Below are 21,996 nucleotides of genomic sequence, written 5' to 3'. Positions count from 1 at the left end.
TTCCAGAGGACCTGAGTTCAATTCTCAGCAACTACATGGTGGCTCACAACCAGCTGCGGTGAGATCTGATGCCCTCTCCTGGTGTGTCCAAAGACAGCTACAGTGTGCTCATATAACTTAAGTAAATAAACAAATAAACAAATGTATGTAAAAGCAAGCAGGTGCAGGTGCAGGTGCAGGTGCAGGTGCAGGTGGATAACATGGTGGATCACATGAACCATATCTCAAGAAGATGTTACCACTGAAGAGGAGTCAGACCTGTGGTGTGCAGGTGATACCAGTTCTTGGAGAGCTGACATGCCTGTCAGTCCAATTTACTAGGACTAGAGAGAAAGATTAGCACTTAGGAGAACTTGCTGCTCTTGGAGAAAAGTGGGGCTTAGTTCCCAGCACACAGTCAGTCACTCCTGTTCTAGGGGATCCAATACCCTCTTTAGGCTCCTTGGACCACATGAGACCCCCTCTCAAAAAAGATATCATAATACTATTGGATCATTTATTTTTTGAGACAGACATCTGGCCTGGAACTCTATGTAGACCAGGTTGGTCTTTCATAACTCAGAAATCAACCTGCCTCTGCCTCCTGACTGCTGGGATTAAGAGTTGTGCCACTATGATGCCAGACTCAGTTCTTAATATACTCTGCATTCTCAATTCAATACTTAGTAATTCTTTGAGAATATTATACATGTATTAATACACGTTGATAAAACTCATCCCTACATCTCCTTTTAACTTTCTCCACCTACTCTTTCCTTCTTGCCTATTATTATGAGTATTTCTTTGATAAGGACAAAATATACCTCTTTTTTACAAGTAGGAAAAAGAAGTCAGACAGCAGTAGCACATACCTTTAATCCCGGGACTCAGGAGACAGAGGCAGGAGGATCTCTGAGTTCAAGGCTAGCTGGTCTACAGAGAGAGTTCCAGGACAGCCAGAACTACACCGAGAAACCCTGTCTTGAAAAACAAACAAACAACCCAAAACCAAAAAGAAGGAAAAAAGCAGCAGATACACATTAAGAATATTCTCTTGTGGCTGCAGAAATGGTTAAGCAGTTAAGAGTACTGGCTACTCTTCTAGGGAATCCTAGTTTGATGCATTCATTCAGAGGGACTCCTGTCCCTCCAGTCCCACTCCAGTCCCATAGGTTCCAACATCCTCTTTGGCCTCCTTGGACTTTGCATCCAGGTGATGCACAGATATACAGGCAGGCAAAGAACCCACCTTCCCCCCTCCCCGAAACACACACACACACACAATTTTGTTTTGTTTTGCTTTGTTTTTTGAGACAGGATTTCTTTGTGTGCCTTGGCTGTCCTGGAACTAGCTACATAGCATTTAGGGCTACATGTGATCTGGTCTCAAGAAGGGGAAGAGAAAGAGAGAAGAGGAAAGGAGGAGAGGGAAGAGGAGAGGAGGGGAGGGGAGGGGAGCGGAGGGGAGGAGAGAGACAGAGACAGAGAGAGAGACAGACAGACTAGACAGTAGACCATCACTTAGGTTCAGGTTCCCTTCACCCCCAAGAGCAGCCCCGGTCAGCTACCACTCTTTCTTACACTCAGACTCAGGTCCTCCAGGGCCTTCCCTGTCTAGAGGAGCCTCTCTGCCCAGCCTCCTCCTTGGTGATGAGTGCCCTCGGGGGTCACGGCCCCTCCCTGAGGTGGGGGTTGGAGAGCAGGCCCTGCTCCTAAGGCACACAGTTTGACCTTATCGTTGCCGTTCCACTCCCCCCACCCCACCCCTCGCGGCGCCTATCCTTTTCAGCCATGGTTCCTGTCCCGGGATCCCCCGGGCCTGGCCGGGACTACGGGGACTCAGCTTCGGAGAGTCGGGAGAAATCAGGCGGCCCGCAGCTCTCGTCCTCCGCGTCCTTCTCGCGTTGGCTGGCCTCGAGCCCCGAGGCGGGTGGCTGGCCCCTGCGCCTGGCCCGGTGGGGCGGCTCGCCGCTGCGCTGGGCGGGGTGGGGCGGAATGGCGGCGTCCGTGTGGCTGGAGGCCGGCCTGGCCCGGGTGCTCTTCTACCCGACGTTGCTCTACACAGTGTTCCGGGGGACGGTGCGCGGCCCGGCGCACCGCGACTGGTACCACCGCATCGACCACACGGTGCTGCTGGGCGCGCTGCCGCTGAGGAGCATGACGCACCGGGTGAGAGAGACGGCGGGCAGGGCCGGGCCGGGAGCGGGCCCCGGGCCTCGGCGGGCCCCCCGCGGCCCTCGCTGAGCCCCCTCTTTGCCTCGGCAGCTGGTACTGGACGAGAACGTGCGCGGAGTGATCACTATGAACGAGGAGTACGAGACCAGATTCCTGTGCAACACCGCGAAGGTGAGGATCCGGGCCCTGCGGCCTGGCCCGGGCCTGTGGAGGCTGGAGAAGCTAGGGGAAGGAGGGACGCTGTGGCTAAGCTTGTCTCCGAGTTGCTTCCTCAACTACTGTGTGTGTGTGTGCTCAAATGGCTGCAGGTGGAAAGATGCTGGCAACCCAGAAAGAAGTCAGGCGAGCCTGGAGCCAGGGCGACTCTGGTGGCGGAGGCAGGATCTTTTGAGCCGAGGAGTTCAAGCGTGTCCAGGCCACTGTCTAAAAGAGCGAGCTAACCCGCTGTAGGTGGCTCATTCCTGGAATTTCAGCACCCTTAGGCAAGAAGGGTCGTTGGCCAGCTTGCTGTCTGCAGTGAGCTCTGTGCTAGTAAGGACACAAGGAAGTCCTGCTTCAAACTTGGGACGGGTTTACAGTTCTTCATGCACACACAAACTTGTACATGTTTATATGCTACTTTTCCTTTGTTTATTTTGAGACAGGAGTCCTAAGGCCTGATCTGATTCTTCTGTCTCCACTTTCTAAGTACTGAGATTTCAGACATGTGCTAATATAACGATCTTGTATTTGTGATTTCGTTCACTAACCTCTAACTAAAATTATGATTTATGTGTGTGGTGGTTCGGAACTAGAGAGTGGAACTAGAGAACGGACTAATACAATGTGCCTTGCCGATGTCATTCATTTCAACACATATTTTAGCATCAAGTTTGAATTAGGCAGTTGGTTTGTTAGCTTTGGAGATGAAGGCCAACTGTAAGAAAAGCATTACCTAAGAGAGTGTTGCTCATACCTGTGATGCTAGCAGTTCGTGAGTGAAGGTGGGACAATCAGGACTTGAGACCAGCCACAGTGTGTAGCGAGGTGGAGGCCAGTCTGGGCTACATGAGCCTTTGTCTAAGAACAAAATTACAGAAAAGCGTACCCCCTCCCTGCCAGGTGCAATAGTGCACACTTTTAACCCAGCCCCCAGCACTCTGGAGGCAGAGGCAGGCAGATCTCTGAGTTTGAGGCCAGCCTGGTCTACATAGTGAGTTCAAGGTCAGCCAGAGCTGCATAATGAAATCCTACCTTGAAACCACTCAAAGAAAAGTATAAAAGAGCACCTCTTACTATATATACGATTTTGGCAGTTATCATTGAGAAAATGCACAGTGGGCTGGGGATGGAGTGCAATTGGTAAACTGCTTGCCTTGTATCCATGGAGTTCAGTGCAGAATAAAAACAAGGTGTGGTAGTGGCCCAGGGCCTACATCCCAATACCCAAGAAGCAAGAGGATCAGATATTCAAACTTATCCTGAGTCACACAGGAGTTCGAGGCTAACCTGGGGTATGATATATAAGGCCATTCATAGAAAAAGAAAAAGACTGTTCCTGAAATTTCCCAAAATATTGGACACGTTCAAGGGGTCATTAGCTATGAGAGTTAACACTCACTAATGTGATCAACGTGAGAGGTCACTAAAGCCACAAAGACACGAATGCTTGGTTTCTCTATGTGAGGCACTGTTGTAAGATGGAGCTTTTTCATCCCGCTGGCCTAGAGAAAAGAACTCCCCAAGGCAGCAGTCACATCAGAATATACCTAAGGATCTTTTGGCAGCCTTGCTAAAGTAGCAAGTTCCTACCTTCAGCCACTCCCACCTCCACCCCCTCCACCCTGATATTCTGACCCAGTATTTATCTGGGTCATACTTAACGACTCTGAAAGTGGTTCTGGTTCAACTGATACACAAGCAAAACTGTGCCTTTAGGTTGTGTTAATTTGAGTGGTGGGTTAAACTGGCCTTCACTTCTAAACAAAAGTAGCAAGGAACATGGAGGTCACACCTGTAATTGCAGCACTTGGGAAGTGGAGGCAGGAAGATCAGCTCACAGGCATCCTTGGCTACATGAGCACTGAGGTCATCCTGTGTTATATGAAACCTTAGTTAAAAACAACAATAACGAAGAAGCTACTAGAAGTAGCTAGAGTATATTTGAAGTCTTAAAGCAAAAACTCTAATAGAACAAAGGCTTTATTTCATTTCTCTAGTTTCTTAAATAACATCACAGAAAACCAGGTAGGTGTTTACTTTGTTTTGTTTTAAAGGGGTGAAGGAAGTCTTATTCTATAGCTCAGACTATCCTTGAACTCCACTCACAGCATAGCCGTGGGGTTTTAGGCATGAGCCCCCATTCTGGTCTAAAGGATGTTGTTTTAACTTAAAAATAACCCTATTTCTTTTACTATGTACACTTCAAAAAAGTGGCAAAAATATTTATGCACTAATGGTAACATATATTATTCTTGTCTACAGCTGGATCACTGTACATGTCCTAACTTAGGCAAAAACACGACTTTATAACATTGTTTTAAGTGGTGGGAATCTCGGCAGGCACTACACCACTGACCTACATCCTCAGTCCCGTAACTTCTGCAGCTGAAAATTTTTAAAAGAGATTTATTTATTTATTTATGAGTACACTGTAGCTGTGTTCAGTCACACCAGAAGAGGGTATCAGATCTCATTACAGATGGTTGTGAGCCATCATGTGGTTGCTGGTGAAGTTTTTTAAAAACTTATCTTTGTTGTGGTGGTGTTTTGGTTTGTTGAGGGGCAGGTTCTCACTGTGTAGCTCTGTCATGTCTGGATCTTATGTAGACTCAGACTCCTAGAAATCCTGTACCTTTGCCTCCCAAGTGCTGGGGTTGCTGTTTGGCACCACCTGTGGGTTGGTGCGTAGAGAAGGTTATGAGCCTCCCAATGGGAGTGCTAGAAACTGAACCTCACTCTAAGTGCTCTTAGCTACTGAACTGTCTCTGCAGACCCACAGCTGATTTTATGGAGCTAATAAAAGAACTAAAGATATAAGCATCTAAAGAATATTTGAACGTAGTTCTAATAGCATGTCTATTTTGTGGAGCTGTTTTAACAGCATTTCTGTTTTCGGGAAGAGTCACCTTAGAGTCAACCCTGGAACCTGCTTGCTGTTTTGCTGCTTGGGGACCTCCTCTTCAAATCATTCCCCTCAAGCTTCTTTGATTTTCCTTTCCTTTTCCTTCCCATTCTAGGAGTGGAAGAAAGCAGGAGTTGAGCAGCTACGGCTCAGCACAATTGACATGACTGGGGTCCCCACCTTGGCCAACCTCCACAAAGGAGTCCAGTTTGCTCTCAAGTACCAGTCACTGGGCCAGTGTGTCTACGTGCACTGTAAGGCTGGTCGATCCAGAAGTGCCACAATGGTGGCAGCCTATCTGATTCAGGTAGGGAAAGTAACTCTGCAGTGGCCTTGGTGTTGCTTCCTTGCCCCAATCAGTGGCATTGTTTACTGGCAGGCCTTGCTGTAGAGCCATTGGCACTTCTAGGCTGTCAGAGGGTGTGGTGTCGTGCCAAACAGCTGTGCTTTGTGCACAGGCCAGCTTCTCTGCCCTTACTAGTCAGGATAGATGATGTTTTCTTTGCTTAAATGTGACAGGAAACTTAAACTGAAGGTTTGACAAACTGCTTGCCTACACAGGCCTAAAAAAAAGTTTTAAAGAGTTTTCAACCCAGCAGAAGTCTGATGAGCCTTATTTTTGTGTGTTTGAGATAGTGTATTGTTATATAGCCCTGACTGGCCTGGAATTCACTATGGAGCCTGGGTTATATAACTGAAGTTTGCAGTAATCTTCCTGCCTCTGCCTACTGGGTGCTAGGATCACAAGAGTGCACCACCACACCTGGTTAACATTAGTAGGGGTAATTCAGTAGTAGAGTGCATGAGGCACAAACTGAGTGTGAGGACTTGTACACGGGAGATGGAGGAGAAAGGATGAAGTTCCAGGATGTCCTCCGATTCTGGGCTATACAGTGAGCTAAGGCCCAGAACAGGTCAGTAAATTGTCATAGATAGAGTGCTGATCACTTCTGGCTTAACAGCATTGCAGGACAAAGCTCTGACATGAGATTTTGCTGTTTTACCATATTTTCTTATTTTATGTGTACACAGCCGGGGACTTGGCTTAGCAGTAGAGTGCCTGCCAAGCATGTATGAAGCCCCAACTTTATTCCCTAATACCGGGGGAAAAAGAATTATTGATTGGGAGGTGGGATGCTTTAAAACTGTTTAGAAGCAAATGCTTTATAGTCTGTTATCATCACCTGCCATCTTTCCCTCTCCAGGTAGCTCATTTTTGGCCATTAGTCTTCTTGCATAGTATTTCAGCCAAGTAGGGAATTTAAGGAAGCATAAGAATCAGCCTGGCCCTGTTAATATGGACTCTGACTGCGCTGTATCCTACTGTAAAGATTCTGCTGGAAGCTGGGTGTGGTGGTATGCATCTGTAGCCACTGGCATTTTGGAAGTGGAAACAAAGGATCTCTTTGAGTTTAAAGCCCACTGCTCTGCATAGCATGAGTTCCAGGTGTTTCACAAAAGATCATCAAAAAAAAAAAAAAAAATGCTGGAAGTAATCTCAGGAGGGCATTTTAGTCTAAATGAAATTTGACCCAGCAGGCTAGAGCTGTTTTAATACTCTTGGTTCTAAATCAGTGTGCATCCTTAAGAGACAAAGGTAACACTCATTTAAAAATACTCATTTTCCTAGCTATGGTAATGAACTGCAGGAAAGCAGCTGCCATAGGCCCGTAGAAGTTTGTGTGTATTTGTCAAAGTCTCCTATATTATAGGTTGGCCTTAATTATGTCAGTGAGCATGACCTTAAACTTCTGACCCTTCTGCGTCCCCTCCCACGTTACAGTCGTCTATCAAGGCACCCAGTGTACTTGGTACCAGGACTTGAACCCATAGGCTTCATTCAGGCCAGGCAAGCATTTAACCACTGAGCAACACCTACTGCTAGAAATTTTATGTATATAGTTAAAATCCTAGCAGGACAGAGTAGACCTACATAATCTGGGGTTTCAGCTTCATGTGGCAGAGTGGATTCATGTGAGATGTGGATTTGCTGACTGAGGTAGTTAAAAGTGCTTTCATGAAACTGGCCCTTTTGGTTTTGACAAGGTATCTGATGTTGGTCTGGCTGGCTTCAACCCCTAGACCTGCGTTGCTCATGTGATCCTCCAGAAGACCACACTTAGCAAAGAAACATTTTTTTTTTTTTTTTTTTTGGTTTTTTTTCCCCCCTTTTTAGTTCTGGGCATTGAACCGAAGTGATTTAAACATGTTTAAAATGCTCTACCATTGAGCTGTATCCTGGGCATTCTTCTACTAAAACGTGATTTCAGTAAGTCTTTGAACTATAACTCAGACAAGCTTTGAAGCTGTGGTCCTGCCTCAACTTCCTGCGTACCTGGGCTTATAGGCCTGTACCTCTTAACCCAGCTGGAACATGATTTTCAAAACCCTCTACCATGGAGTCTTCCTTTACTTGAAGAAAATTGATTTTACATTACTCTCTATGTGCAAGTACATGTGGGCATGTCTGTGTACTCATTTGCAGATCAGAAGACAACTTTCAGGACTCAGTTCTGTTTACTATGCGAGTTCCTGGGACCAAACTCTTGCTTATGGTTGTCAGGGTTGGTAGCAAGTACCTGGACCCACTGAGCTACCTTGCCAGCCCAAATCTTTTTAAAAATTAATTCTGAGAGTTTTTCAGTACCTGCTCATAGGCCAAAGGCATTGCTATGCCTGTTCCTTCCTTTCTTGGCTGATCTTCTAACCTTGTACTTCAGGTTCACAACTGGAGCCCAGAGGAGGCTGTAGAAGCTATCACCAAAATCCGGTCCCACATCTCCATCAGGCCCAACCAGCTGGACGTTCTCAAAGAGTTCCACAAGGAGATTGCTGCAAGGGCAGCAAAGAATTAACTACTGGTATCTCTCATGCTGACTCAAGAGTATGAAGTCTGTGGATGACAAAGAACATGGCTCTCCCTGAGCTACGGTAACAAGTTTAAAGGACAAAGCTGCTTAAGCCAACAACACTGCAAATGTGCTGAGTCATAGCTAGTGTGCCTCCTTTGCCTTCCTTCCTGAAATAACACTTGGATGGCTACAGAGAACAAGATTGTCTGGCTAAATCTTATTTTCTTTGACAGGGATAAGGAAATATTAATTTTAACAGAAATCTACTGTGTTTCTAATATGTGAAATGGCACTGTGAATCAGAGACATTTAATGCTAGAAAAGGAAAGAAGTACCTAGATCTGTTCTTTGTTACTGTCAGGATCCAAATTTTAATTGTATGACTTGGCAAAATGCTTGCCCGGCATGTATAAGGCCCCAAATTTGGTCCCTAGCAGTTCCAAAAATAAAAACAATGTTATTTCCCTGGCCCTGTGGGACACCCCTCACACTTCTGGAGCAGTGATCAGAATGTTAAGGATGTATGGGGTGCAGGCAGGAAGAAGTCTTCAACTAGTCCCCTTTAGAAGTCACCCATTCAGGAGTCAACACAGACACAGATATCATTCCAAAAACTTTATTTGTATGAACAGTTCCTAACTCATTATTTAGCTTAGAGCCTTTAAAAGACCAGAGACTGTTTATATTTGAGTTTGGAAAACAGTTTCTGCTATTAATCAGAAACAATTGTTCCTACTTTCTGGCTTATCTGTTTGTATAAGCCAAAAATCCAACCAAAGTTGCTTTTCCTAACAGGTAGATGAGAAAACATTTGAAGGAACATCCTGAATTCTACAGTTGATTCTTGCTGGTGAAATACATTTTTAGCTTAGTCCACTGTCCCATCCAAATCCTGAAGAAAAACTCTAATACTTAATTTTCTGTGGAAAAGTGACAACTAGTCCCTTTGCTGGCTATAGACAAAAGGAATGGGCCTCTGTCCTCCTGCATGGGGACCAAGGGGCTTCTTTTTCACACTGATCTGGTAATGGAGGCTGTGCCTACGTCTGAGAAGGGGTGGGCTGGCTCTAAGCAGTCTGAAGTGAGGCACAGGACCACAGGGTAACGGCAGAGTTCAAGCAGCAGCAGTGTGAAAAGCCCTCACATAGCACCCAATGAGCCTCATGGATGCCCAAACTAACACATTACTCTGAACTGAGGGATACATGACAAGTGGGGGCAAAGGGGTCAGCTGTCCTCATCATTGTTTTAGGCCAACACAAACTGCAAGTTTGTAAGCAGCACCTTAATTCCTCTTGTGACAGTTACAGCCGAAGTGGCAGGGTCGAGCTTATAGGTGTTGGCATCTCCCTTCTTGTATCGGTCCCTGAAGACATAGATGCTTCCGTTACAGCTGGCAATCTTCCAGAGGGATGGGGCAGAGCTCCAGGCCTCAGGAAGACAGAGCCGGGTGAAACTGTCTAGAAGGGGATTATAGCACACTAGCGAGTCCCCCTCAGCCACAATGAACACCAGATCCTTATGCACTGCTGCGTGCATTCGGCCTGCAAAGGGCAGTACATAGGGCTTCACGTGGCACTTGTCAGTCTCCGTGTCAAAGCACTGGATAAGTCGGGAAGGTTTGGTAAAGAAGTCTAGATCATTCTCCTCACCCCCTAGTAAGTAGATGATTCCATTGAGGTTAGCCCCAGCAGCCCCAGAAACAGCCACCTCTAACTGAGTTGTCTCTGTCCACACGTTATCGCCTACCCGATAGTAGATGACTGCGTTCGAAAGAGTGTCCTGTAGTGTCTTGCCACCCAGTGAGTATATGGCATCTTTCCCAGGCACAGACACTAGGGTGTGCTGGAGGCGGTCCCGGGGCAAAGGAGCACACCACTCCCAGTCAACAGTGGCATTGTTACATTTCCACATGCGTCGTGGGATGGACCCTCCCACTACATACAAGTCGCCACCATGCTTGCAGGCTGCAGTGATTTGGTGGCATAAGCTGTTTTGGCCACTTACACTGATGGAGTCATCTTCTGCACAGTGCAAGGACACAGCCAGTGAGTGGGTGCGAGATGACTCTTTCCCGATCAGGTAAATGTGCACATTCTCCCCAATTTCCTGTTGGCAAAATTGAAATTCTGACATCAGCTCATGTGAAGACTCTAACACAAGTATGTTTAAGGGCCCGGCCTCACATCCTGAGTTTTTTCCCCTTAATATGCAGGAGCAGAGAATCTCTCTTGTTCATCTTTGCGATTTAATTTATTTACATATTTATTCAAATGAGATCATCATGAAGCACAAACTGTTCATGCTTAGGTTCTTCTGTGTCTGCCTCCAAGGGGGATTATAAGATGCACCACATCTGCTCTTACTGCTGTTGTTTTTCAGCGTCAGGAATTAAACCCGGAACTTCATGACACAAGGCAAGCATCCTAGCAACTGAAACACATCCCAAGTCATCTCTGCTTTTGTTTTTATTTTTGAGACAGGATCTTGTCTAACTATGTAGCTGAGGCTGGTCTTCCCACTTTCATGTGCAACTCCCCACGTTAAGCCACCACAACTGGTTAGAACTGGTTAACTCAATAATAAAAGCAGTTCTTTTAAAAGATAATGCCAGAGAAGATAGCAAAAGCTCTATGAACTTTGAAGGTCATAGATGGATGGCTGTGGGGCCAGAAAACACATCCAACTCCCTAGTTGTTAGTAACTTCAAGCTAGTGGATATCAGAAGAAGCAGGTCAGAGGCTTAGACGAGGGCTCAGGGGCCAAGGGCACTTGCTATAGAAGCCTGAGGACAAGAGCATTCTCACAGAATCTGTCATCTACATAAAACATTGGATATGCCTGTAACCTCAGCTTTGAGGTAGCAGAGACAAATGGATCCTAGGAATTTCCTGACTGGCTAGCCAGCCTAGCCAATGGTAAACTTCAGTTGGAGACACCAACTCAAGGCAAAAAGGAAAAGAGTGGCAGAGGAAGGCCTCTGATAGCTTACTGTCTGCACACATGTGCACTCACACGGACGCACGTGTGCACGGGTAGTAGGCCTGGCTAGTGAGATAGTTTAGCAGTAAAGCTGCTTGCCCCAAGCCTAAGGACCCGAGTTTGATCCTTGTGACCCACATAGTAGAAGGAGAGAACTGACTTCTGCATGTCGTGTTCTGACTTCCATACATAGACAAAAAGATATATATTTTCCCCTGCCCAAGAAGAAAGAGGCCACTGAGGGCTGGAATGCAGAGAGATTATGCCACCCAATCTTTAAGAATAAAATGCAGGGGTATGGAGAGATGGCTCAGAGGTTAAGAGCAATGACTATTCTTCCAGAGGTCCTGAGTTCAATTCCCAGCAACCACATAGTGTCTCACAACCATCTGTAACGGGATCTGATGCCTTCTTCTGGTGTGTCTGCAAACAGCTACAGTGTACTCACATATATAAAATAAATCTTAAAAAAACAAAAGGAATAAAATGTGCCTTACCTTCAGGCTAGTCCTGAGTGACTCTGCAAAAGCCTCTCTTTCTTCTTTATTGAAACTGATCCAAGCTTCTATTGCCTCTGTTGGGTTCTGGGAACATGGAACCCCATCTGTGAGAGCCAAAGAAGAACGCAGTCAATGGCAATGTCACTGAGCTTTCTTTTTTAATATTTTGTGTGTATGCATTGTCTGCATATATCTGTGTACCCCATGTATGCCTGGTATCCATAACGGTCAGAAGATGGTGTTTCTCATGGGAACAGAATCATGGTCCTCTATAAGAATATCAAGTGCAAGAGCAACAAGTGCTTTTAACCTCTAAGCCATCTATCCAGTCTCATCAATAGCAATCTTAAAGGGGTTCTCAAGACTTGAACTACAGCTTGTTGTGGTAGAGCATGCCTTTAATCCTAGCACTTGGGAGGCAGGGGCAGAGGGAGGCACATCTCTGTGAGTTTAAGGCCAACCTGGTCTGCGTAGTGAGTTACATGCATGCAGGGCTGTATAAAGAGACAGTGTCTCAAAAAAAAAAAAAAAAAAATACTAGAACCATCTTACTAGACCATTACATGTTTATGAACACATAAATATGACGTTAACTTGAAATTGCCCCAGCACTACCATTTTGCAGTGCTAGGACCAGACCCAGAGTTTCATGTACCCTAGATAAGCACTCTATCGCTGAGCATACCACTAGGCTGGCCATGCTTTTTAAGAGAAGAGTAATGGCACAACATACCATAGTAATTGCCTATCAAGCTGTAGAGCACACATCTAAAGGACAGTGCCACCTCACTTGTAGCCTAAGGTTATTACCCAGGTGTTTCCTATTTTAGATTTGTTTTGTTTTTTTAGAGTCAGGGTTTTTCTGTGTAGTCCTGGCTGTCCTGGAACTCAACTCTGTAGACCAGGCTGTCCTGGAACTCAAAGATCTGCCTCCCAAAGGCTGGGATTAATGGCATGGACCACCACACATAGATATTTACATTGATTCATCACCATTTTCATCAATCTATTAAGTAATTAGTCCTGGAGGCCTTCAAGGTACAGGGCAGATGAAAACAGGCACTTCTTACTTCCTTCCATGGAAAAGTGATGCAGCTTTTTATTCTTTGGTGACTGGAAAGCACCCTGTCTCTGAAAGTAGCTACAAGATTCTCAACACTGAACCTCAATCTAAAATCCCTACCAGAAAGGGAATTATAATGCAAACTAAGGGCAATTAGTTACTTAAAGAACCAGATTACCAATTAGTTACTTAAAGAACCAATTAGTTACTTAACAGAACCACCCTGTGCAAGGGTGGTACTCAGTCTGCTGAGTACCACCCTTGCACAGCTGGGTGTGATAAGCCCCTCCTTGAACTTACCAGAGATGATATCAGTGAGTAGATGGTGGGGCAAGTGGAGGAACTCCTCTGTGCTCTGCAGCTGGGCCAGGTGGGTCTTGGCACAGTGCTTGGCAGCAGTGTAGAGCTCGGGGTCACTGTGCCTATCTGCAAGCCACATCACCTGAAGGCAGTTTCCCACTTGTACTGTGCGTGCCAAAAACCGAGAACATTCCTCAAAGAGAGATGTCAGCTGATACATGTCTGACACCTCATAAATTTCCTGCAGCTCATCAGCTCGAAGTTTCACAGTCCCATGGTATATATAATCAACCAGGAGCTGGAAAACAGACTCACTGACATCTTGCAGCACAATCACCCGGTTGTGAGCCTCCTTCAGGTTAGATGTGAACATGGATCGAAAGAAGCAGCTCTGAGCTGACAGGACCAGCCGGTGGAGCTGAAACTCTCGGCCTTCCACTGAAATGGTGACATCAGCAAAGAGCTCCTCCTCTAAACACAGTTTCATAATGCCCTGAGCCACTCGGCCTGAGTGAGACCGGTCTTTGAAAGTATAGTTCACAAAGTAGTTTTCATCCATGGATGCTCCAGGCTCCTCTGGTGACTCCATGGTAGCCAACTTCTCTCTCTGCCAACTATCTGCAAAGCAATACCAGCCTAAGTATTTGGGTAATTCACAGACACAGTCCATGAATCCAGCTGTCCAACTCAAGATAAGGAGAGGGAGACATTGGAGCAAAGTGGGTCCAGACTGGCCTTATTCCTGGCCCTGCCAATATGGCCTATGACATTCCTGCATTTTTCCTGCAGTGGGGCCTCTCCTCCAATTAATTCAATTAAAGTTCCAACTCTGTTGCTTTTGTTGAGGTGAAATTGGATAATCCTGATAATGATGTAACAAAAGACTTGGGACATAGGTCAATCCATGAAAAAGACAAAGGAGATAGCCTATGATCTTAAAACCAAATAATTTGGATATACAGCTAATGAGACTCAGGAGAAGCATAATTAGACCAAAAAAGAAAAAAAAAGTAAATAAAATAGAAATCCAGGTACTGTGGTTAGATTCCCTCTTTGCTCGGACACGAGTGCAGACCCTCCAATATTGAGGCCTGGGTCTTGACTTACATTCCTTCCACTTTTACTCTTTTCTAAGCTGCTGTCTCTTACTTACCTATTCGCACCAGTGAGTTCTTAAAGAAGACAGAGAAAGCCCAGCCGTCCCCAACCGGGGACACAAGGAAGTCCATAACCCTGTGCAATCTAACCGCGCCACCTAGAGTCGCCTAGGAAACGGTCTCCAAGGAAACCGTCCATCGTCTCCCCCACCCCCGCCCCCCATTAAAAGCTTAGCTCAGGAGCCGAAGAGCCGAGCAGAACTTAGAACCCAGAACGCCCACCTTTCCCTTTCTCTCACCGGTCCGATTCTTTGCGTCTTCTTCTCTTCGGCCTCCGCTGTACCGAAATAGGGCTACGTACACTTCACGGTTTCCCCACCTGCGGGTCTTTCTTACCTGCGTTACCTCCTTTCATGCCAGTGCTCAGATCCGGAACCACTGCTTCCCGCCCCGCGTCCGTCCGGAAGAAGTTTCATTGCACATTTCCACTTCCGGTCCGTGCCCTTGGGGCTCCGTGGCCTGTGTGTGTTCTACCACTACGTGGTCGGCACCCTAAGGAACATGGCGTCTGCCGCAGCCAGGGTCTGGTGTCGTGGGCTCTTGAGGGCCGCTTCCATAGCCAGGGGTGAGCAAGGAACAGCAAGCTGAGACCGCGGGCAGCGGCAGAGGCACACCTAGCACGGAGACCTCCTGGGTCTCACCGCTGCCATTGTGCCTTTTTTCTCCCTGTGCAGGGGCTGGGCGACCCTCAGTGCTGTTGCAACCTGTGAGAAGGGAGAGCGCGGCGGCTGACAAGCGCCGTGAGTATGTGCGGATAGCGTTAGCAGGGGCCTTTCTTTGTTTCTGTCAGATGTTTGTCCTTGCCCTAGAATGTCCTTCCCTCCTGGCAAATCTCTGCTTGTCCTTGGAGAATGGTCTCCACCTTGCTGTTAGAAACGAGTACTTCCTGTGCCCTAGATATTTGTTCCCTTTTAATTTTGATTGTCCTTTGCTCGTTTTCACAACTCACACTTTTGTTGTTGTTGTTGTTCCGATTAATTTGACAGCAGGTAACAGAACTTTTGAGACTCAAAGTACAGAATAATAGTAGTTCACATCAATTTAGTATTTACTAGGCTCTTAAAGCTTTAAGCCGTATAGTGAAGTCTCCTTTGGACTTCATGAGATCCTGATGAGACCTATCATATTTTACTGTCCATATAGATGAAGTGGTCTAATAATTAAAGTATTCAGTCACTGTTCCAGTGAATGACAAAGCAGGGGTCTGCCTGCTTTCAAGTACAGAAAACACTTGATTCTGTGAAATGTGGGTGCTCAAGTACTTGAATGAGCATGTGGTGATTTTATGTTTAGTCAACAGAATCACACTGGGAAATGGAAAGCCTAGCTTTCTTTCATTTCTGGACATCTATTACACAAAGTGACTGGGAATGGAGTGTGGGCAACAAGATAATCTTGCAGGGTTCTTCAGCCCTGAAGTTCTTTGACTAAGAACTTGGTCTAAACAAGTACCAAGAAAAGAAAGAGAAACAAATCTGGTACCCATCCTTAAAGAGCTGTGTTGATAAGGGAGCTGACACTGTTGCATGGTTGTTGTGAGTACAGGAAGTGAGGGGCAGCTGTAGAGCAGTGTAGGAAAGAAGCAAAGAAGTGTATGTACTTCCAAAGAGAAACGATGCTTCCCCCTGAGGTTTTTCTTTTTTAAGATATATATATATATATATATATATATATATATATATATATATATATATATATATATATATATATATATATATATATATATATATATATATACATACATACACTGTAGCTGTCTTCACACCAGAAGAGGGGATCAGATTACAGATGGTTGTGAGCCACCAAGTGGTTTCTGGGATTTGAACTCAGGACCTCTGGAAGAGCAGCCAGTGCCCTTACTGAGCCATCTCTCCAGCTCCCCCTCCCTGAGTTTTAATCACTTCCTAATTTCTGGAAGGTACTTTACACCTATGCCTCTTAAGGGAGGACTTGGAAAGGTGGCCCAGTGTTTAAGAGCACTGGCTGCTCATCTAGAGGACCCAGATTCAGTTCCCAGCACCCACATGGTGGCTCACAGCTGTAACTCCAGTCTCAGGGGATCCAACATTCTTCTGGCTTGAGTGAACATCAGACAGTCATGTGTCCACAGACATATATGCAGACATATAAATAATAAAAGTAATTTTTTAAAATAAAAATTCTTCAGGAAGTCCTACTGAAAGGCTAGAGACGAGGCTGGTTGCTACTTCTCCCTTCATGCTTTTTTCCTTTCCAGCCACTGTCAGACCCTGGAGTGATGTGACCCATAGGCAGCTCTCAGCATTTGGAGAGTACGTGGCTGAAATCTTACCCAAGTATGTCCAACAAGTTCAGGTAATACTCATTGTCCTGGCTCAGGAACCCACATTGTCACTTATTTCTTCTCCTTCAGTCAGTGGTTCTCAATCTGCTGACACCCCTCTAGAGTTGCCTATGACCATCAGAAAGCACAGGTATTTATGTTATGATTCACAGCTAGCAAAATCACAATGATGAGATAGCAATGAAAGTAATGTGGAGGTCACCACCACATGAGGAACTGTGTATTACCGGGTTGCAGACCACGGCCTTAAACCAAGTGACTCCTTCAGAAGGGAGCTACTCCCTTAGCTATTTCTTCTCTCCACACCACCTTTCTGTGTCTGCAGGTGACCTGCTTTGATGAGTTAGAAATCTGTATCCATCCTGATGGAGTCATCCCAACGTTGACGTTTCTCAGGGATCACACCAATGCACAATTCAAATCCTTGGCTGACTTGACGGCAGTGGATGTCCCAACTCGGCAGAACCGTTTTGAGGTCAGTTAGATGTGAGATTTGGTAGAGTGCTTGCCTACCACATGCAGTGCTCTAGGTCAATCGCCAGCACTGCATAAAACGAGGTGTACTGGTACACCTCTAGTCCTTGGCACAGAAGTCTGATTCTTTGGAAGTGAGGGCAGGGGAGTCATAAGTTCAAAGTCATCTACAGCTACACAGAGAGTTCAAGGAAAACCATGACAATATGAGAGGAGATGCTAACTTTTAAAAAGTTATGTGACATTTGAGAACTAAAGGTAAGAAAAGGCATAGAAGACATCTTGAATGACAGCCACTGTGGAAACCAGAACCTTCTTTGTTGCAGCCTCAGTCCAGGTCACACAGAGCATAGCAGGATTTTATTTGTTGGCTTCCTTTTTCTTTTTCCTTCTTTTTCTCTTTTGTTTTGAGACAGGATTCTACTACTTCACTTACTGAATAGTTGGAACGATAGTTCCATGTCACAGTGTTTTGCTTGGCTTGATTTTTCTGAAAGTAAATTTCCGCCGAGTCTAGTGGCACATGCATGCAGCACTGGGAAGTAGAGGCAGGCAGATCCCTGTGAAACTTAGCCAGCCTAGTGTATAGCAAGTTTCAGGACAACCAGACTCAGTCTCAGAAAAGAAATAAATAATATTATACATTTGTGTGTATGCTGGGCCTTGAACCTGGAGCTTTACACTTGCTAGTCAAGCTCTCTACCACTGAGCTATATCCACAGTTCGGGATTTGATATTTTATGGTTCAAGAGGATATTCTTTGGCTGGCCTTGGATTTTTTTTCCTGTTAATTAGCACAATTAGATCATATAATATTAAGATATAGAATTTGTCTTGGTGATTTTAGAATGCTCATACCATTGCAGGCATAATTGCTGAAAGCAAACAATCAAGGAAAGAACTGTCAGAGAAGCAGTTGAAAATGTTTGGTGGGCTGGCAGTATGGCTCAGTGGTAGAACACAAGCCTATCATTTACAAAAGCTTAGGTTAAATCCCAGCACCACCACCACCAACAAAATAAGACACTGTTGTTATCTTCATTTTTAACAAAATCTCATTCATTTAACTTTACCAATAAAGACTTGGGGCGAGATGCTGGGGTGGAAACCTGCTTATTAAGGCAGAAAAAACACTTAGCTGACCTTCCTCTTTAGCCACGTCCCAGAAGGAATGCCTTCTCCCATACCTCAAAAACATTCCAATTTAATATCCCTTCTTCCTATTTTCTGTGTGTCTCTCTGTCCACCCTCCTGACTCCCTTTACTCTCTGTGTTTTATTTTTAATAATCCTATGATCATTTCTGTCAACTGGCTTCTTGTTCTGCCTCTTGACCTATGGTTGACTCTAATCCTGTTTAAAATATTCAAGCAGGAAGCTCTTGAATTAAAGGTGTGTGCTAAGGCTGAGCCACACCACATCTAAAAACAGTTTTTTCCAGTAAATAACACAGTCTCCAGGTTTACAGTGTTAAATATATCTTAGAATATTTAACCTCGACTATGAAAAACAAACAGCAGCAGCAAGAACAACTAAACAAACATGGACACAGGAAGTCAAACATCTGCAGTCAGCATGAACAAAGCTGAGACCCACTACATGAAAGCCATCAATAAATTATAAATTATAGTTTATTTTTAAGGTAATAAATATGCTTTACTTTAAAAATCATGTGACAGAAGTTTTGTTTAAAACATGATCATTGATACAATAGCCAAATAAAATACCTGTTGAAACAGGATTAGTGGCATATACATTTAAGTCTGAGGCTAGCCTGGTCTATATAGCAAGTTCTAGGACAGACAAGGCTACATAACTATACCCATTTCAAAAACAAGAACTTTAAAATGCTTGCTTTAGAAGCCTGACACACTTTATTTCTACCCAGAACCCACAGTAAAGAGAACTGATTTCCAGAAGCTGTGCGCATACTTACATCACCACACATACAGTTAAGAAGATCAAACATAATCAGGACATGTAGCCTGGGAGGCTTCTTAGATGTAGAGAAGAGTTGTGCCAAATCTTGCCAGGCTCACCCTATGTATGCCATGGCTTGCCATGTAGACCTTGAACTCAGCAGTCCTGCCTCCGCCTTCTCAGTACTTAATCTGGTTGTATTTTAAGAAAAGCAGAAATTAACCTAGTGAGGATTAGGGCAGGTGGGCAAGAAGATCTTCCAAAGACAGGAATGGCTAACTTGCAGAGCTATGGTTGTGGCCTAAGCCTTTGCTGCATTATTAATAACTGATGCCCTCGTTCAGACCTCTTTTCCTGTAGCCATCTTGTTCTTTCTGCTCGCTCTTCTCTCCCCAGATTGTCTACAACCTGCTGTCTCTGCGGTTCAACTCTCGGATCCGTGTGAAGACCTATACAGACGAGCTGACACCCATCGACTCCATAGTGTCTGTGCACATCGCGGCCAACTGGTATGAGCGAGAGGTGAGTTACAAGGGGCAGAAGCAAGTATTGTAGCTATGGGGTGTGTCACAGTACAGCTCCTCTGCTGTTGGCCTGACGGACAGGCTTTCTGAGAGCCACTCTTTTCTAGGTCTGGGACATGTTTGGAGTCTTCTTCTTTAACCACCCTGATTTGAGAAGGATCCTGACAGATTATGGCTTCGAGGGGCATCCTTTCCGGAAAGACTTTCCTCTCACTGGCTATGTTGAGGTAGAAACCTTAAAACTGGGGTAGCAGTCATGGAGTCTTGGAGACATGAGCATGGTGGGAATATAGTCTGTAGATTATGGTGGTTTAAGCTGCAGTCCTGGTTTCATTTTGGTAATGGGGTAAGTTTCTTATCTATATAACGGAGACAATAGGCACTTATATGTGGTGGTATTAAGTGATGTGTAAAGCCTACTATATTGTAAATGTTAGTTAGAATTAGCCGTATTGTGATGGCTTTGTATCTTACTTTTTAAGATCTGTTTTTATGTGTATAAGTATTTTGCCTGTATTTTCATGTTATGTGTATGTCTGGTACCTATGGAAGCCATAGAGGGTATGCCAGATCCCCTAAAACCGGAGTTACAGGTAGTTATAATACACAGTGCTCTTAATGACTGAAGCTTCTCTCTAGCTCCTTGTAGTTTTTTCAAGAGGAAACAAACAAGATTATTTTATTTTTATTTTATCTTTTTTTTGGTTTATTTTTAGTTGTGTTCTTTGGCCTGGCTGCAAAAAAAAAAAAAAAAAAAAAAAAAAAAAAAGGTTATGTCTTTCTTCCTTCCTTCTTTTCTTTCTTTCTATGTTTTTCACAAGGAGACAAGGTTTCTCTATGTAGCCTGGCTGTCTTGGAACATGCTGTGTAGATCAGGCTGGCCTCACAGAGGTCTGCCTGCCTCTGCTTCCTAAATGGTGGTATTAAAGATCTGTGCCACTTGGGGCTGGAGAGATGGCTCAGTGGTTAAGAGCACTGACGGGTCTTCCAGAGGACCTGAGTTCAGTTCCCAGCACCCACATGATGGCTCACAGCCATCTGTAATGGGATCTGATGCCCTCTTCTGGTGTGTCTGAAGACAGTGACAGTGTACTTATATATAATAAATAAATAAATCTTAAAAAAAAAAAAGATCTGTGCCACCACTGGCTTGTAAACAAGGTTTTATTGATTGATTAGGATAAATGTCTGAAGCAGGGAGGAGTTGCTCAAAATGAGTTGCCCTGAAACGATAATTTTATGACCAAGGCCTTAAAGATACAGTCTACCCCAGTCTCTAAAAGTAAAGGATTATCACTGAAGGGATCTGGCAGAGAAGAAGCCTTTAATCCCAGCATTCAGGAGGCAGAGGTAGTTGGATCTCTGTGAGTTCAGCCTAGCTGGTCTACAGAGTAAGTTCTAGGACAGTGAAGGCTACACGGAGAAGCCTTGTCTTGAAAAACAAACAGTAGCATAGAGAATGCCTGGGACCCCTTTACTTAGGAGGCAAAGGTACCGCAGGCCAGGTGTACTGTTCCATTTTTTAAATGATTTATTATATTGGCATGTGTGCATTGGCATTGTTTTGCATGTCACTGTGAGGGTGTCATATTCTCTGGAACTGGAGTTACTGACAGTTGTGAGCTACCATGTGGTGCTGGCTGGGTCCTCCGAAAGAGCAGCCTCTGAACCAGCTGAGCATCTCTCCATCCCGTGGTACATTTTATACTCTCAGGCCAGCCTGGATATAACAGGAGTCTGTTAGAAGGTAGAGGACTGGAAGATGGCTGGTGGTGAAGTACCTGCTGCGCAAGCATGGGGACTTTGGATCCCGAACATCCATGCACAAAGATGGATGTAAACCAAGCATAGCAGTGACAAATGTGTATGACACCACCATCTGACCTCTTTACTCCTTTCTTAGTTTGTTTTGGTTTTTTGAGATAGGGCCTCTGTATGTAGCCATGGCTGTTCTGGAACTCTGCATGCCACGCTGGCCTCGCCCCCTAATTGCTGGGACTAAAGGCGAGCACTCTCATACTTGACCTAAATTTACTCTCCACAGTCACTGACTGTAATCTGAGATCAGTTTTTGTTGTTACCTTTTAAGATGTGTGATTGGGTGAGCAGTAAGTCTGCTAACAAAAAGTAGTGTGGCGGGGAAGTCAACAAGGTTGATTTGTGAAAAGCAAAGTGGGCTCCTTAGTCACCAGCCCTAACTTGTGCTCCTGCAGCTCCGTTATGATGATGAGGTAAAGCGGGTAGTGGCTGAACCAGTGGAACTGGCACAAGAATTTCGCAAGTTTGACCTGAACAGCCCCTGGGAGGCTTTCCCTGCCTATCGTCAGCCCCCCGAGAGTCTGAAGCTGGAAGCTGGAGACAAGAAGCCTGAAACCAAGTGACTTCATAAACATATAGATCCGAGAGGAAAATGCCTCACCTAAGATTGTAAATAAACTCTAATGGACATTCACAACTTCTCTGTGGTGGTTTGTTTTTCTTTTTTAGGTTTTTTTCAAGACAGGGCTTTTCGGTAGCATTGTCTGTCCTGGAAATCATTCTGTAGACCAGGCTGGCCTCAAACTCAGAGATCTGCCTTTCTCTGCCTCCTGAGTGTTTTTAAAACATTTATTTATTTAGTGGGGGTGGCAGCACATGTGGAAGTC

General features: G+C 45.0%; 3 protein-coding genes across 3 annotated transcripts; 2 read left to right on the top strand and 1 right to left on the bottom strand.

Moving 5' to 3' along the window:
* The first annotated feature begins 1,648 nt into the window (after window positions 1-1,648).
* PTPMT1 (protein tyrosine phosphatase mitochondrial 1) lies at window positions 1,649-8,577 on the top strand. The gene is made up of 4 exons (XM_080931438.1): window positions 1,649-2,148; window positions 2,245-2,325; window positions 5,373-5,564; window positions 7,978-8,577. The coding sequence occupies exons 1-4, from the start codon at window positions 1,771-1,773 to the stop codon at window positions 8,110-8,112; spliced, it is 786 nt and encodes a 261-aa protein (XP_080787564.1). The 5' UTR covers window positions 1,649-1,770; the 3' UTR covers window positions 8,113-8,577.
* A 149-nt stretch (window positions 8,578-8,726) lies between these two features.
* Window positions 8,727-14,485, bottom strand: KBTBD4 (kelch repeat and BTB domain containing 4). The gene is made up of 4 exons (XM_080931436.1): window positions 14,351-14,485; window positions 12,955-13,572; window positions 11,589-11,695; window positions 8,727-10,218 (listed from the first exon to the last, which is right to left on the bottom strand). The coding sequence occupies exons 2-4, from the start codon at window positions 13,541-13,543 to the stop codon at window positions 9,358-9,360; spliced, it is 1,557 nt and encodes a 518-aa protein (XP_080787562.1). The 5' UTR covers window positions 13,544-13,572; window positions 14,351-14,485; the 3' UTR covers window positions 8,727-9,357.
* Window positions 14,486-14,526: 41 nt separating this feature from the next.
* Window positions 14,527-21,806, top strand: NDUFS3 (NADH:ubiquinone oxidoreductase core subunit S3). Its single transcript, XM_080931437.1, has 7 exons — window positions 14,527-14,676; window positions 14,786-14,851; window positions 16,348-16,445; window positions 16,760-16,909; window positions 19,224-19,349; window positions 19,459-19,578; window positions 21,565-21,806. Exons 1-7 carry the CDS (start codon window positions 14,613-14,615, stop codon window positions 21,730-21,732), a joined length of 792 nt encoding a protein of 263 aa, XP_080787563.1. The 5' UTR covers window positions 14,527-14,612; the 3' UTR covers window positions 21,733-21,806.
* The last annotated feature ends 190 nt before the right edge of the window (window positions 21,807-21,996 follow it).

Source organism: Micromys minutus (assembly GCF_963924665.1).
Source record: "Micromys minutus genome assembly, chromosome: 17".
NCBI lineage: Eukaryota > Metazoa > Chordata > Mammalia > Rodentia > Muridae > Micromys > Micromys minutus.
The sequence above is the reverse complement of the archived record's forward strand: the minus strand, read 5'-3'. Positions and strand labels throughout refer to the sequence as shown.

Excerpts from the sequence above, each read along its gene's own strand:
- PTPMT1 (XM_080931438.1), top strand. The coding sequence starts at position 1,771 with ATGGTTCCTGTCCCGGGATCCCCCGGGCCTGGCCGGGACTACGGGGAC. Across the intron at positions 2,149-2,244 it reads TGAGGAGCATGACGCACCGG|CTGGTACTGGACGAGAACGT; the intron begins GTGAGAGAGACG and ends TTGCCTCGGCAG. Across the intron at positions 2,326-5,372 it reads TCCTGTGCAACACCGCGAAG|GAGTGGAAGAAAGCAGGAGT; the intron begins GTGAGGATCCGG and ends TTCCCATTCTAG.
- KBTBD4 (XM_080931436.1), bottom strand. The coding sequence starts at position 13,543 with ATGGAGTCACCAGAGGAGCCTGGAGCATCCATGGATGAAAACTACTTT. Across the intron at positions 11,696-12,954 it reads ACTCACTGATATCATCTCTG|ATGGGGTTCCATGTTCCCAG; the intron begins GTAAGTTCAAGG and ends TGGCTCTCACAG. Across the intron at positions 10,219-11,588 it reads CACTCAGGACTAGCCTGAAG|GAAATTGGGGAGAATGTGCA; the intron begins GTAAGGCACATT and ends TTTTGCCAACAG.
- NDUFS3 (XM_080931437.1), top strand. The coding sequence starts at position 14,613 with ATGGCGTCTGCCGCAGCCAGGGTCTGGTGTCGTGGGCTCTTGAGGGCC. Across the intron at positions 14,852-16,347 it reads CGCGGCGGCTGACAAGCGCC|CCACTGTCAGACCCTGGAGT; the intron begins GTGAGTATGTGC and ends TTTCCTTTCCAG. Across the intron at positions 16,910-19,223 it reads CTCGGCAGAACCGTTTTGAG|ATTGTCTACAACCTGCTGTC; the intron begins GTCAGTTAGATG and ends TTCTCTCCCCAG.